At 41.6% G+C, this 15,645-nt stretch overlaps 1 protein-coding gene across 1 annotated transcript in view; it reads right to left on the bottom strand.

Moving 5' to 3' along the window:
- The window catches only part of ZDBF2 (zinc finger DBF-type containing 2), a 127,288-nt gene that overhangs the window by 52,164 nt on the left and 59,479 nt on the right, over nucleotides 1-15,645 (bottom strand). Inside the window, exon 6 of the mRNA XM_069225972.1 lies at nucleotides 15,178-15,305. Within this exon, the coding sequence (XP_069082073.1) occupies nucleotides 15,178-15,305 (128 nt within the window). The remainder of the gene's footprint in view (nucleotides 1-15,177; nucleotides 15,306-15,645) is intronic.

The following is a 15,645-nucleotide window of genomic DNA, read 5'->3' as shown; positions in this document are numbered from 1 at the left end:
TACCATGAATAGCTCCTTTTTTGCTGATCACTGTTCACTTTGATAAAGAGAGCATAAAAAAAACCCAGTTCGTGTTTTTCGCTGGGGAATCTACAACAGTAAGGAAGGTCCACAACCTGCATTTCACCTTAGGTGCTTGATCTGCAGTAATTATTAAGACGTCAGAACACAGCTGTAATAAATGATTACATTTGAGCAGGTATGTAATTTTGTTATTACAGCTGACTAGAGACGTCACTATTCGAATGCAATATGGAAATCAGTGCCGATAGACCTGGTATCCTTGGTGTGGTTTCCAGTCTTTTTGCCTCCGCTTCCTGTATTTTTTACTTTGGGCTGGATTTCGTTTTTACTGGTTTTTGGTACTCTGGGCACTTTACCACTGCTGACCAGTGCTAAAGTGCAAGTGCACTTTATCTAAATTGCGATTATGATTGGTATATCTGATTTACTAATATGTCTCTAGTAAAGAGCACTAGAGGTACCCAGGACCTGTAAATCGAATGCTACTAGTGGGCCTGCAGCACCGATTGTGCCTCCTGCATGAGTAGCCCTGAAAACATATCTCAGATCTACCACTGAACTGTCTGTAGAGGCAGTCTGGAACTGCTAGTTCGACCTGGCAAGTGCACCCACTTGGCAGTCCTAAACCTTCCCTTTTACTACATATATGTCACCCCTATGGTAGGCCCAAGGCAGCCCCATGGGCAGGGTGCTGTGTATTTAAAAGGTAGGACATGTACTGGTGAGTTTTACATGTCCTGATAGTGAAATACCGCCACATTTAGTTTTCACTATTGCAAGGCCTATCTCTCTCATAGGTTAACATAGGGATTGCCTTTAAATACCTTTTAAGTATAATTTCCCAGGGACAGCAGATAGAGATACGGAGTTTGGGGTATCTGAACTCACAATTTAAAAATACATCTTTTGGTAAAGTTGTTTTTTAGATTGTGAGTTTGAAAATGCCATTTTTAGAAAGTCGGCATTTTCTTGCTTAAAGATTCTGTGCCTCTGCTTGGCTGCTGATTCCACGTATAGGTCAGACTGCCAGTTGGGCTGTTTATGAATACACTCTAGACTGTAACACAAAGGGAGCTAGGGTGTGTCCTGCATATCCTAATGGGTCTTCCTGGGCTAGAGTGGGAGGGAGAAGCTGACACCAGCACTTGAAAGGGCTGTGTCTGACCTCAACCAATACAGTCTCCAACCATCTACAGTGTGGCTGGGGCAGGGCAAGAAAGAGGCAGAGTCTTGTGCACTACAAAAACCTTCCTTTGAAGTTTGCCTACTTCAAAGGAAGAAATGAGTATAAGTATTGGACTGCTGACCCCACAAATTTAGAACACTTCTGGAAGCAGAGGAACCTCTACCGAGGTGAAGAGTTGGAGATCTGTGAGGAGGAGTATTGTCCCTTTGCTGTGTGTGATTTGCTGGGTTGGCCTGCAGTTGCTGCTTCTGCCTTAGAGAGGACAAGCACTGGACTTTGCTGTGTATTCCGCTCATGAAATTTCTCCAAGGGCTTGGACTGAGCTTGCCTCCTGTTATTAAGTCTCAGGGATATCAAAGAGACTTCACCTGCCAGCACATGGGCTCTCTTGCTGAGACCCCTGACTAGCCAAGTGGTGCCACTCCAGTCCCTGTGGTCTTGGAAGGAGAAGCTGGTAAAACCTGAGTAAAAATCCACACACCAGAGCCGAGCAGCAGAAACATTGATGCAGTACCCGCTTCGTGGCTGCAGAAATCGATGCAGCACTTGCCTCCCGGCTGCAGAAATCGACACATAGCCAGCTCAGGAAGACCTCATTGTTACTGTGCGTCCAGATTTTCTACACATCATCCCTGGGCGCCAAAACTTCAACATCACTGCACAGAAACAAGACTGTCTGCCCGGCAATCAACGCACCCGAACCTGCGAGGAAATAATAGATGCATTGCTTAACTAGAGAGGAAAGAATTGAAGAACTGTCTCACTTGCGAGTAAGGAATCAACACATCACTTGCTTTTCTGACACACCCTCAACCCTGCAGCTTTATTTTTGACACATACCAGGTACTGTGTGCTAAAAACAATACATCCATAGATTTCTATGGACCAAGACTCTTTTTACTTTAAAATGTTCGATTTTTTTGTGTACGTTGGATTTTTGTCATTTTGGTCTTGTTCAATTTAGATAAATATTGGCTATTTTTCTAAACCGTTGTAAAGTCCTTTTGTCGTGCTTTCACTGTGCTACTGTATGTGTTTGTGCAAATACTTTACACATTTCCTCTGAGATAAGCCTGACTGCTTGTGCAAAGCTACCCAGGGGGTGAGCAGGGGTTATCTTAGTGAGGGTCCCTACTTGGGCAGGGTGTTAACTGACTGCCAAAGAGAGACCCCATTTCTAAAAAGTGCCAGTCTTTTATATTGCAGGCTCCAATTTATTACAACGTATTTAAAGAACTAGACATCTATTTTCCTCTTTATGGGTTATGCACTCTACTCTTAAAATGTAGTTTGATATAATATTTCATGTACTTCAATTCTTTCGACCACCAGTATAACCTTTCTCACTAATTTCTCACCACTTCCTCCCAGTATTTTACCCTTGAATTCCTAATTACTCTGACATCCCATAATCTCCTACGCTTCCCTGTCATTCTAACTCTAGCACTATATTTCACTGCTATCCTGGTGAGCCCTCCTTTTGCTCCGCTCCAACACTTTAATCCGGCCTTCAACATGACCTCGTCTCCATTGCCTCCAAATTTGTTATCCACGTTTTTCAAAATTGTTCAGTAAGAGTTTACATTATTAGCAGTTTCACTCATGGTATGCCACTTCTTACTGACCTGGCTTGCTCAGAATATTCTATGAGCTTCAGCTTGTTTTGTCCACTGGAATAACCTTTCTCCCTCTCCTTACACCAATTTCTCCTCACTTCTGTATGCTCTCGCTCTTATTGCCTGTTATTTTTCAGTCTATTTCAAATCCTTCCCTGACTCCTAACTCAGAGGCTAACTCTCTCTGCATCCTAATGAGGCTCTTTTGTTCCCCTTGCAATTTCTAAACCAGTCTTTCGCTTTTAAGATCAGCGTTGCTCTAGGTATGGCAGTCCTTTTGGTCTGTTTAGACCAATGTCAGGTCTATATTCTTTGTTAGGCTATATAGTGTTCTGAAGCTTTAATGTTAGAAAACCATTCACTCCCCTTATTTTTTGGTTTATTGTAAAGTGCGCTGACTTTTCCTGCTCTTGCTGCATTATTTAACAATGTAAACAAATGAAAAATAAACACTACATAAACTGTAGGGACCTTAGCAAACCACTTCAAGAAAGGTGCAAACCTCAAAGTCTACTTCCTCTCCAAACAAAGCATCATGCCAGGCGATCCCCCAACAAACCAGGCAACTGAGCTCTAAGTCTATAAGGAGTGTATTCAATCTGATTATAACTTCTAATATGGCTGATTCCCAGTGGGCCACTTCCTGCCAAACATTGTCAAATCATTCCTACTGCCATGCTGCCACACTGGTGAGAGTGATCATCAACTCCTCCAATGTAACTTGTGAATTTCCTAGTAAACTGAAAATGGTATATATTTTTCCCATTCTAAATAAACAAGGACCAGTTCAGGCGGACCCATCTGATTACAAGGGAATAGCTAATGGCCCCCTTCTTCAAACTCTTTGAAGACAGTCTTCAGTCACACATCAATCTTCACTAAGCAAAACAATCTACTCTCAGATAGACAATGGATTTAGACATGGAAGAAGCACAAAATAAGCACTATTCTTCCTTTTCAACGTGTTGGGGCCTCAATTAACAACTCCAGGGTAGGTGCTTTACAGCTACTTGACCTCCCATTAGCTAATAGAGGGTGACCACCCTCTACCTGTCCAAATGCTTAATGAACCAGAATACAGGGTAAAACCATCGACTAGATAAATTCCTTAAATAAGACCAGGTCACACACTTTCTTGTTACCACCATTCAGTTATTCACCCTCCATCAGTTACCTTTCAACATTTACTTAGGCCCTGTTCTTGAACTGGTGAACCTCACCTGCTACAATTACACTGATGACACTCGGATCATCCTATACCCCGAACAACAGGGTCACAACTTTAAGACTCAGTGAGTGTCTCTTGGCAGGGGAACTGCCAACTAGAGAACTGTCTCAAACTCACTCTTCAAAATCAGAAATACTCACATGTGCACTGTAGACAATCAACACTTTGAAGTGAAAACCCTCAGACAGATTATGGATAACAACTTCTCACTTCAAATCCAAGTTAACAAAGTGGCAAGAGACTCATTTAACACAATTGGAGCACAATGACACACACACACATCTATTTAGGGATCTTGCATGCACCACTACCCAGGGCTCTTACAAAGAAAAAAGATATCACTGGTCCTACTGTTATCATGTTTAGATTATGCATATATTCTCTACAACAGATAAATACATCATATTACTTAAAATTCAAAAGTAAAGCTGCAAAGAGTATAGAACATCGCAGCTAGGTAAGCCGTCAACTCAAATTACAGGACCATATTGCACGTGCCTGCGAAAGCACTGTGCTGGATACCTGCAACGAGAAGAATATCCTTCAAGCACTTTGCTTTGCACATTGGGTGATCCATGGGCTGGCGTGTGGCTTGTTATCATCAAAGCTTAGACTTTACAACCAAAAGGAAACCTCAGATCATGAACAACACCGCTATTCATATTTTTTACTTACAATAAAACCCCAATAAAAGTACCTGCTTTTCAGTACAGACGTGCAGATTATGGAATAAACTGCCTACAAAAGTCGGAACTATAAACAATCATTAAGATTTCAGAAGGGCCATAAAGTCGTGGCTTTTTCCATAACCATGATTCAGTCACTCTACATTAGCAACCCTGACTGTTTTTTATATTCTGCTTTGAAACCTATTGTCCCAAATGCTTAAAACCTGCTCACATGCTCTTTTGTCAAGTTTTGAGCATGCTCTCTTGACATCACAAAAGACACCAATATTTAATACTAATAAATGACAACGCTACCAACACCCTCCTCTCATCCAGGCACATCAGAATAAGGGCTCTGCTAAGCGATATGGGACCTCAACAAGAGGCAGGAAAGCTCTACAGCAGTGTTTCTGAGACTGTAGGTCATGACTCGAAACGGTTTTGGTAGGTCACCAAAGTCTAGGCAATATATAAAGGTGCCTTTGAATTCTATATTTATCGTGTCACTTTGCTGCCTTTCAAAGACAGAGGTCAAATGTCAGGCTATGTCTTCTGCTACCTATTTCTTAACAAAGAGACTGGTGTTTATAAACTCCTCTCACTTTGCAGTCAGAGAAAGAAAAATAAATTGAATTATTTGACAATCCTACTGGGGTATATAAAAATTAAAAGGAAAGCTGAAGAATGCCATTTTTCTCGTAACACAAACAAAATATAAATATCTGTAAATGGACTGTACACATTCACCAGTTAGGAACGCAAAATGAAGCACATGTGTCTGTAATTTTGAAGTGTGAAGGAAACAAACATTTTTGCAGGATCAGAACAAATCAAGACTCTTTACTTGGTGATGCACACAATATATATTCACTGAAACTCAATTTTCACACATTATCATTTGTATGCAATATAGTTTTATCTGCAAAACTTTATGTCTGTGCAAATTTAGTGACCATTTCAATAGAAAATATGCTTCTTCAAATAACAATGCACTGTCACACAATGTTTTATTGCATTTAAAAAAAATGCCCACCTAAGGTCCATTAAAGCTTTGGTTGGGGGGACGACAACACAAAATACTGTCATACTAAAATGTTGTCTGTGGTTCTAAAAGGTATAGGAGGCACAGCTCTAGACAAATGGTATAAGACATTCCAATACAATTTAATTTTATTTGGACATAGGACAAACAGAAGGGGGCAAAAAGTATCTAGAGTTCTAAAGCATTTAAATAAAAGAAATATAAAGTTAGCAAGGTCTGGTTTAACCCTTCCTAGTTGTACACATCAAGTCCCAATCTTTCTAAAAAACATATTGCGGCAGAGCAGTAAGCCTCTGCAAACACCAATGGCCATCTATGCTCCTTATTCCTAAAAAAAATTTTTGTTGGGGTTAGAAAAGGGGTCTCTAGTTGGCAGTCAATTTACACTATGTCCAAGTAGGGATCCTCACTCTAGTCAGGGTATGGGAGTCACACACTGTAAGGTTGGGCTCAGGGGTACAGAGGACGCGGACTCGGATTTCAGAGCCCGATCAGGGCGGATACGTGGTTTATTTGTATTATAGGACAGATTGGATAATATCAACGATAGTATATCTTCTTTTCTTCGTGGATTTCCTCTTCTATGTGAGCGGTGGTTTTATAAGGGTCTTTTAATAGTTTTTTCTTCTCTTCTTCTTCTTAGGTGGTGACCTTCAGGTGGCTTCTTCTCATCTCGCGGTTTTCTCGGAAGAACAGAAAAGGATAGGCCAGGTAAGTGGGACGATAGTTTTTTTAATCTCTTAATTCAGTGGTTAGTGCAGGGGGAGTGTGGGGGTGCGTCTTATAGGAGGTGGTGTTTTTAGTTGGGTTTTAGGATTTAAGGGAGCAGGCTGTTATGGCGCTCTGACAGGCTAGTGATCGGGTGGGAGGGTGGTCTGTGACACCCCGGTCCCTGGTCCCTAAATAGCCTTCCTTAGCCTCCTCCTGACCTCCCCAGTTTCCTTTTCCTCCCTCCGACTCCCCTTTCCCCCCTTTATGGTGATTGCCTCCGAAAAACGCACGTACCTTGTACAGCCACGAACCTCCAGGGTCGTGGCCGGCTGTATCTCGTTCTTTCGGCGATTCCTTGACATCAGGACCTGGGCCGGACTTCGGCTCTGCACTTCCTTTTGATCCGGTGGCTGTCGGCTCCTCCCGTTCGGTGTCTCCGTTCGTCTTCTCCTCTCTGGATGAGGCGGTGTGGCTCCTCCCCTGCTCCTCCAGCGCTGCTCCGCGGCGTCCTGTTCTGGCGTCTTCTTTTTGTGTAGCTGTGGCAACCCGGAAGTCCGGTGCCGATCGCCGTCTCCTCCCCCACGCGTCTCCTTGACAACACGACCTGGGGTCGGAGGAAGCGTGTGGCAGCTGCCATTGCTGCGCGATGGTAGGCGAGGTGAGCGACACCCGCCTACACACACCTAAGATAACCCCTGCTCACCCCTTGATAGTTTGGCAGAAGCAGTCAGGCTTATCTCAGAGGCACTGTGTAAAGTATTTGTGTGTGTGTGTACACATACACACACGTTTAGAAAAATAGCCAATATTTATCTGAATAAAACAAGGCCAAAACAACAATAATTCAGTATATACAAGAAAAGATGTCAATTTTTACAGTTAAAAGAGTCTTAATTCATTGAATCAATTTATAGGTTGTTTTAGCAGCAAGTACCTGGTAGGTGTCAAACAATAAAGCAGCAGGAGTGGTTATGCGTCTAAAAAGCAAGTGATGTGTTGATTCCTTACTTGCAAGCGAGGCTGTGCGTCACTTCTTTCCCTGCCAGGTAGGCGATGTGTCAATTCTTTTCCCCACAGGAGAACAATGCTTCGATTTCCAGACACGCAGCCTCACGTTCTTGCTGCGCTCAGGGTGGAAAAGGCAGAGTGGCATGTCCTCCTCAACCATCCAGCTATTCTCTCTGGCAGAATGTCCTAAGTCCAAAAGTGTTCTGAAGTTGTGGGGTCAGCAGTTCAATACTCATTTCTGCCTTTGAAGTAGGCAAACTTCAAAGGAAAGTCTTCGTAGCGCACAAGACCCTTCCTCTCCCTGTACTGGCCCCAGACACACTTTGGGGGGGATGGAGACTGCTTTGTGTATGGACAGGCACAGTCCTATTCAGGTGCAAGTGTCAGCTCCTCCCTCCACTTTAGCCTAGGAAGACCCATCAGGATATGCAGGACACACCTCATCTCCCTTTGTGTGGATATCTAGAGTGAATTCACAAACAGCCCAACTGTCAGTCTGACCCAGACGTGCATTTCACAGACAGACAGAGGCCCAGAATGGTTAAGCAAAAAAAATGTTACTTTCTAAAAGTGGCATTTTCAAACTCACAATCTAAAAACCAACGTTCACTACCAGGACATGTAAAACACACCAGTACATGTACTACCTTTTAAATACACTGCCCCAGGCCCATGGGGCTGCCTTGGGCCTACCTTAGGGTTGACTGACATGTAGTAAAAGGGAAGGTTTGGGCCTGGTAAGTGGGTGCACTTGCCAAATGGAACTGGCAGTTAAAGAATGCACACACAGACACTGCAGTGGCAGGTCTGAGACATGTTCTATAGGGCTACTCATGTGGGTGGCACAGTCAGTGCTGCAGGCCCACTAGTAGCATTTGATTTACAGGCCCAGGGCACCTGTAGTGCGCTTTAGAAAACCAACCACCAACCCAATTTAGAAAGACAGCGCTTGCACTTTAGCATTGGTTTGTAGTGGTAAACTGCCCAGAGTCCCAAAGCCAGCAAAACTGAAGTTCAGCACAGGATCATAACAGGAGGTCAAAAGCCAAAGAGACAGGTGAAACCACACCAAGAGCTGACAGGGCTAGCAGTTTGTTTTGTCTCCTAAAACGTCAACTTAACTAACCACAAATATTAGAGTTGATGTGGAGGGGAACTGCTACAAGATGATTGGATAAACATAATGTAATGTTCATGAAAATAGGAACACAAAGCAAACAGAAGGTGGAGTTATTATGTATATATATTGATCGAAGTACAGCATGTTCAGAGGAAGGGAAGCTTCTTGTACACTGCTCGGTCTATAAATCTCTCCCATGGACCTTCTGGTCTGAAGAGAAAACTCAATTTCTGTAGCAACTTTATCCAGACCTTTTGAGAAAAACGTTACCTGTACTTTGATACACACCTCTAACATGCAAAGTCCACATTTTACAAATGAGCTATCTCATCTATCAAATTATGCTGAATCACTGCAGGAGAGGAGGAGTCTTGCCCTGGTAGTCATCTTCTTCATTTCATCAAATTCAACTGGCCTCCTGGTTCCCTTTAGATGGAAGCTTAGTACTTGTAGTCAAGATGGGCCTCTGAAGTCTTACAGTCTTTCTTACATGAAGGTGCAAGCTGCACTGCCACAAATGGAACCGTCCAGACCTACTTGGGTGCAGGGACCAGAGCCCAGGAATGGAGCCTTTTCTTTTTTTTTTCCAAACTCTTTTCTGTACATAACACATCAGCAAACATTGACTGTGAGATACAATTGCAGCATCAAAGTAGAAACTTTGCACAACAATTCCATATGTCTCGTGGTACCTCAGCCAACCACTACCAATCACTACAGTTTCACAGTACTGTTGTAATATTGGGCAGCTTCCTCCCCTGCACATTTCTAAGGGCACATAGTGGTTTCTGTCTTGCCCATTGTGGCCAAGGTGGTACGGGAATAGTAAGATATATCCAAAATTTTAAGCTGTATAAGGTGGAACCTCAATCTTATAGCCAGCTCCCTTGGTGACGCCAGGGCCTCGGGCTATTCATCGTCTTCAATAACGTTGAGGTAATGTGCCCAATGTTCCCTGAGGTCAGTCAGCATGTCTAGGGAATTATGTAGGAGTTTACGATAGGTGAGTGAGATCACCTTCTCGGACAGATGGACGTCTAGCAGTATGTCCTCGAGTGAGGATGAATCGGGATGGTAGGTGCTCCTGTGTATCGCTTTTTGTAAGGCATGTCAGATTTGTAAGTACTGGTAGTACTCCTTCTGCAAATCGGCAAAGGGGACCATCCCGTCTTGGGTCCATAGGTCTCACACTATGGACAAACCTATGATAAGTGATATTTCAACTTGTGATTATCAAATCTTGATCATTTTGACCTTAATTTAATCAGATAAATATCTTATATTTTTCTAAACCTGTGTGGTGTCTTTTTGTGGTGTTCTCACTGTGTTATTGCATGATTTATTGCACAAACACTTTACACATTGCCTTTTAAGTTAAGCCTGACTGCTCAGTGCCAAGCTACCAGAGGGTGGGCACAGAATAATTTGGATTGTGTGTGACTTACCCTGACTAGGATTGTGGTTGCTATTTGGGCAAGGGTGTATACCTCTGCCAACTAGAGACCCCATTTCTAACAAGTACCTTATCCAGAAAAAAAGGTTATGGAGCCATAAGTGTGAACTTCAAATAGTCAAAAAAGGATTCAGCACGGGTGAGCAAGCTTAGCAGTGAAGGGGATAAGGTGTGATTGAGTGGCCAAGTCTTTTTTTGCTTAGACCACCCACTTAGAAGTTCTCCACTGCTGCAGTTAAACATCATCTAAGATAATTAGTCGGCATCCAAACCATTAACCATTTTATTTTTATAATCTTCACACTGTCAGCAGTGATACAACTAACTATAGTAAAATACATATGAAGTACTAAAAAGCAAAAATGAATATCGAACGATGGTTCATAACAGCATATATAATATAACTGCAGTAAAAGAGGGCTTTTTTGAGCAAATGTTATGGCCTAAAGACACCATCCCTCCTTGCAGTAGGGTCAGACCATTAACCAAATGGATAGAGACTACTGAAATAGTAATCAATTAGTGTTTCCAGATTAAGGCCAAAAGGCAATTCTTTATCTATCCAGCCAACACTGCTGGAACCAGATCAATGTCGAATGAAAGGGGGAATAACAGATGTAACTTATATGTGCAAACAACAGAACACCCTCATATGCCATCAGGATAATATCAGAATGAGAGAGATCCATCAATTAACACCTCAACCTTTTCCCTACCATGTTGTAAAACATAATTATGTTCTTATTTTGCCTGCTACCGTAATTGCATATTGAGAAACAAATGAACTATCCTGTTAAAAGAAAAACTTGCATTTTATTGGTGTGAGGATGTCACTGACAAAGTGAAGGTGGGTGTGACACGAGGGATAACAATGCACCACATCTGAAATAAACAGGCACAAATCAAAACAGCAAATGGACAAAGAATAAACATCACAAACGAGAGTCTTGTCTCCTCTAATCACATTCAAGAATGTTATTAGAATTCTATTTTTTAGTTTATCACTTTTAAGAAGATATTTTATGTCTGTGTATTAGCTATATGTTCACTTTGCTCCTCTGTCTGAATCTGATTTGCATACAGCAACAAGTTATTTGGATACCAGTATGAATATATAAACCCTATAACTAAATAGATTATTTTGCATGTGCAGCAACACAGTGCCTTGCTGAGACTCTGCAGATGTTTTTTATGTAGACTGGAGAATGGGTGCATAATCCATCTCTTCTCCATATCTGGATTCTAATATATATGCTGTAAAGAGACTGGGGAATTTCAGTTAGCCGACTTTTGTATTGATTTAACACTAGCAAAGAATTTTAATGTTCTAAAGCTCTCATATATGGGAATGGAATGCAGCCTTCAGGAATATGTAATATTAGTCCCAAAACACTTAGGGAGTTATTCTAACTTTGGAGGAGGTGTTAATCCGTCCCAAAAGTGACGGAAAAGTGACGGATTTACCACCAGCCGTATTACGAGTCCATTATATCCTATGGAACTCGTAATACGGCTGGTGGTATATCCGTCACTTTACCGTCACTTTTGGGACAGATTAACACTCCTCCAAAGTTAGAATAACCCCCTTACTCTGCACAGGGGGTCTTAAGGTGGCCTAAAAGGCAATTGTTTTTAGAAGTAGCAAGGTTTCAAACATTGTATCACGTTATATGATAATGTGATTCCAATGTGACGGAGTCATGAATGTACCACTCACCATTTAGAGGGAAGCTTAAGAACATGTTACAGAACATGTGCAAAAAAGGCATTATTAAACCTGTTGAGTCATCACCATGGGTTTCTCCGGTTGTCATTTCTGAGAAACCTTCTGGTGAACTAAGATTGTGCATTGATTTGCACAGCCTCAATAGTGCCATCTGGGTGGGTGCCCATCCCTGTCCAACCTGCACGAGATGGTCAGTATTTCAAAGGTATTTTCCACTATAGTCCATGTCATCAAGTCAAACTAGAGTCTGAATCCAATAATCTTATAGCATTCATCGCGCCCAAAGGCTTGATTAGGTTTTGTTGAATGCCATTCGGGTTAGCTAGTGCATCATCTGTGATCCAGAGATTGATGAAAGAAACATTGGAAGGTATAGATGGTGTAGTTGCTTTTCCGAGTTGATATTTTAGAATTTGGCAAGACCCAAGAGAAACACAATTACATTTAAGTAACGTGTTGACAGCATTATCTGTTAAAGTTATGATACTGCGATCTGAAAAATGTAAACTTAAGAAACAAGTAGTAGAGTACTTAGGCCAGCCTAAGAGCAGGGTTGGTATCAGATCTAAGCATAAGCATGTGAAGAGCATTATGAATGCTCCTATTCCTTGTTGTAAAGAACAGTTAGTTGCTTTCATAAGTCTAACACAATTCTATGCAACATTTATTCCTAATTATGCCTCAAAGGAGGTTCCTTTCAAACCATTATTAAAAAAAAGTGTGAAATTGGTATAGAAATACAGCATGGCTGCAGCCCTCATGGCCTTAACATCATTAATCATTGAGGCACCCTCCCTCAAACTTTTTGTCATAGGCAAGGAATGTGTGGTTATGGTTGATGCCCGTAACTGTGGTTTGGGTGGCGTTTTGATGCAGAGTGACAACGGAGTGTAATGGATTGAAGCGTATGCATCAAGAGAGTTGCATGATGCAGAGAACAAATTTCAGTGATTAAAAGAGAGCTATTAGCTTATGTGTGGGGGCCGAGCACTTCAGGACATTTTTGTGGGGCACTAAATTCACCATTAAAACTGATTATAAACCCTTAGTCCACCTGGGGGTGGCTGGACCTTGATGCCAAGATAAGCCAGGATAGCTTCCGGGTTGCAGAATGTTCAATACTGCCTGGAGTTCGTCCCTGGGAAAATAAATGTGCATGCAGATTGCATGCCCAGACTACCTTTGCCAGAGGGTGACATGACACTACACGTGATAACAGTGAAGAATGTGAAGCAGCTTTCAAGTTACAGGATATTAATAATTTGCAATAACCGGAAACCAGATGAAAAGAGGAAAAGAGGAAATTGAGATAGACTCAGGACTGTGTCATGTGACCGTTCATTAGGAATGGTAGGATAGATAAGAAAAAAGTTCCAGGAGAGTTTTTTTATTTTTTTTTATTTTTTTTATTTTTTTTTAAGAGTGCGAGAAGAATTAGCTGTGGAGAATGACATAGCTGTAACGGGTGACAAATTATACCACTTTTTAACTTAAGGAAGACTGTAGTTAGTATTGCACACAAAGGTATTTCAAATTCTAAAGGCAAGTCAGAAAATTTCAGGTGGCCAGGAATAGGCATGTTTATTGAACATCAAGTCCAAATTTGTAATGAATGTGCATTAAGTGACAAATCTGCGAGGGCATTAGTTCCTGAACCTCATCCCGTGGAATTTCCAGAAGCACCTTGGCGGAAGCTAGGATTGGACATCATGGGTCCATTTAGTGTTCTACCTAGACAGGAAGCTTTCGGTATAGTAATGGTGGACTATTTTTTCTAAATGTCCAGAAATAACAATGGTGAAGGAGGTCACATCAGAAGGTGCTGTAGAATTTTTACATGAAGTATTTTGTAGAGAAAGCATTCCACAGGAACTGGGAACAGACAATCTCAGCAGGTACATAGAAAATTATTTGATTAAGTGTGTCATTGTATATAAATGTATTGCTACCTAATCAACAGAGTGGTAAAGGAAGCAATTCAGCTATTAATAAAGAGTGGTCTTGATTGGAATAAAGCGTTGCAATCCATGTTGCTTGGATATCGCACTTCACCTAATTCTGTGACAGAAGAGAGTCCTTTTGAGTTGCCAAGGGGATGGATACCTTGCACAAAATTGGTTCATTGGGGGTTGAGAAACAAAAGGAAGGATCATGGTGAGTTGGATGATGTGGTCTTCAGGGACATATGATGTAGAGTGAAAGAATATAAGTTAAAAATGAAGGACGTGTTGCTAAAAAAAGAGGTCCTATCAACAAACAGTGTGTAAATGTTGGAGACTGGGTTAGACTTAGGAAAAGTAAAATGAATGGTAAGGGCACAGCCTGTTGATCTGACCCCATTCGGGTTGTTCAAGTTTTAAAAAATGCTGTGCGAGTAGATGGAGGGAGTGTTTGGAATCCCAGCTGTGTGTCACTGCTCCATGAGAAGGAAAGTTTACCACCAACAGACAATGATGTTTTTAGATGATAGTGAACAGGATCTTGTTAGAGACACTAGCGTGGAAAGTACTATTTCCAGTGAATCCAGAAGCACAATGATACACAGACTTCCTACACAATTGTGTGAGTATGTTTTAATGTATGATAAAAATGTAAAGGGAGGAGGTGTGTTGCATATACCATAGGCCCGACAGGAATGTTGTTGCGCTTGTGTTCTATTGTTTTGGCCTGTGTGCATGCCTCCTGTGTGAGCGTGGCCTACATTCTTTAGTGAGACCATGTAACTTAAGAGTGGGTTTGAATATTGTCTCTTACTCCAGGATCGCAGTGGGGGATTACAAATACTTGTGGTGCAGGGTGGTTGCAAGGATATATACATGAGGAGGGAGTGTTGTGATGGATTAGTTGTATTCTGTGCTCTCCGTATGACATTGAATAAATTACGGACTTGGATAATGGTAAATTGAGTCCTGGTCATTATTCTGATGCCTTGCAATTCGACTTTCTTACACCATTCATCTCAAGTAAACTACTAATCTAAAACACATCACCTTAAACTTAGTTCAAGATAACCTCAATGAACGATTGATCATTCTTAGTAACAGTAGAGGCTATCAAATTAAAATAATTCAGTACCATTCACAGTGAACTTCCAGTTCAGAAAAGCAAAGGAAGTTTCTCATTAAAGAAGCAGAGCAAAACACAGCAACCACTCAAAACACACAACACCTTGTCTCCTTTGGAAGCAAAGTAACTCTCTAACCTTCTACCAAATTCCCACTCACCTTTGGTTACACAGTGCTTTATAGAAATCTGAAATTAATTAAAAACAATAATATATCAAATTAAACGTTTACAGTGTGCACCTGGAAACCCATGAAGCTCTGGGTCTTCAACTCCTGAACCTGTTATCTGAATAACGCCTTTTCTTGAATACAAGCATTGATTTTTTGTACCTGCTGTCATGATAGCTTTGTGGGTGATACTGCCAGACATCATGCAGGAAACGCTCCATCAGGGATCCCGAACCAACATGATTCCTGTTGTATGTTGTAAAGTGTTTGTGCTGAAGGCTGAGGAGATGCTGCAGGGGAGACAGAGCATGTCGTTCATAACCATTAAAGCAACCCTCACAGATCAGCCGGGACTCAAAAGCAGTTAAGGAAGAAATAGACATACTGGAAGGAATAAGAAACTCCTGATTTGAATCGCTTTATCCATCATCTTATTATTTACTCAAATTCCTTCATCCAGCCTCTCAATAAAGCAGTCTTGAAGCAGTAGGATACAGAACACAACTGAAAGACAGTTCCGCATACAGGAGAAAATGAAGGAACCAAACTCTAATCATCTGCTCGTTATATTCTACTGTGCTGCCCCACCATGCAAGCAACAAAAATTATGAACTGTATTCAGCTCTGTAT

This window comes from Pleurodeles waltl, chromosome 3_1, assembly GCF_031143425.1.
Source record: "Pleurodeles waltl isolate 20211129_DDA chromosome 3_1, aPleWal1.hap1.20221129, whole genome shotgun sequence".
NCBI lineage: Eukaryota > Metazoa > Chordata > Amphibia > Caudata > Salamandridae > Pleurodeles > Pleurodeles waltl.
The sequence above is the reverse complement of the archived record's forward strand: the minus strand, read 5'-3'. Positions and strand labels throughout refer to the sequence as shown.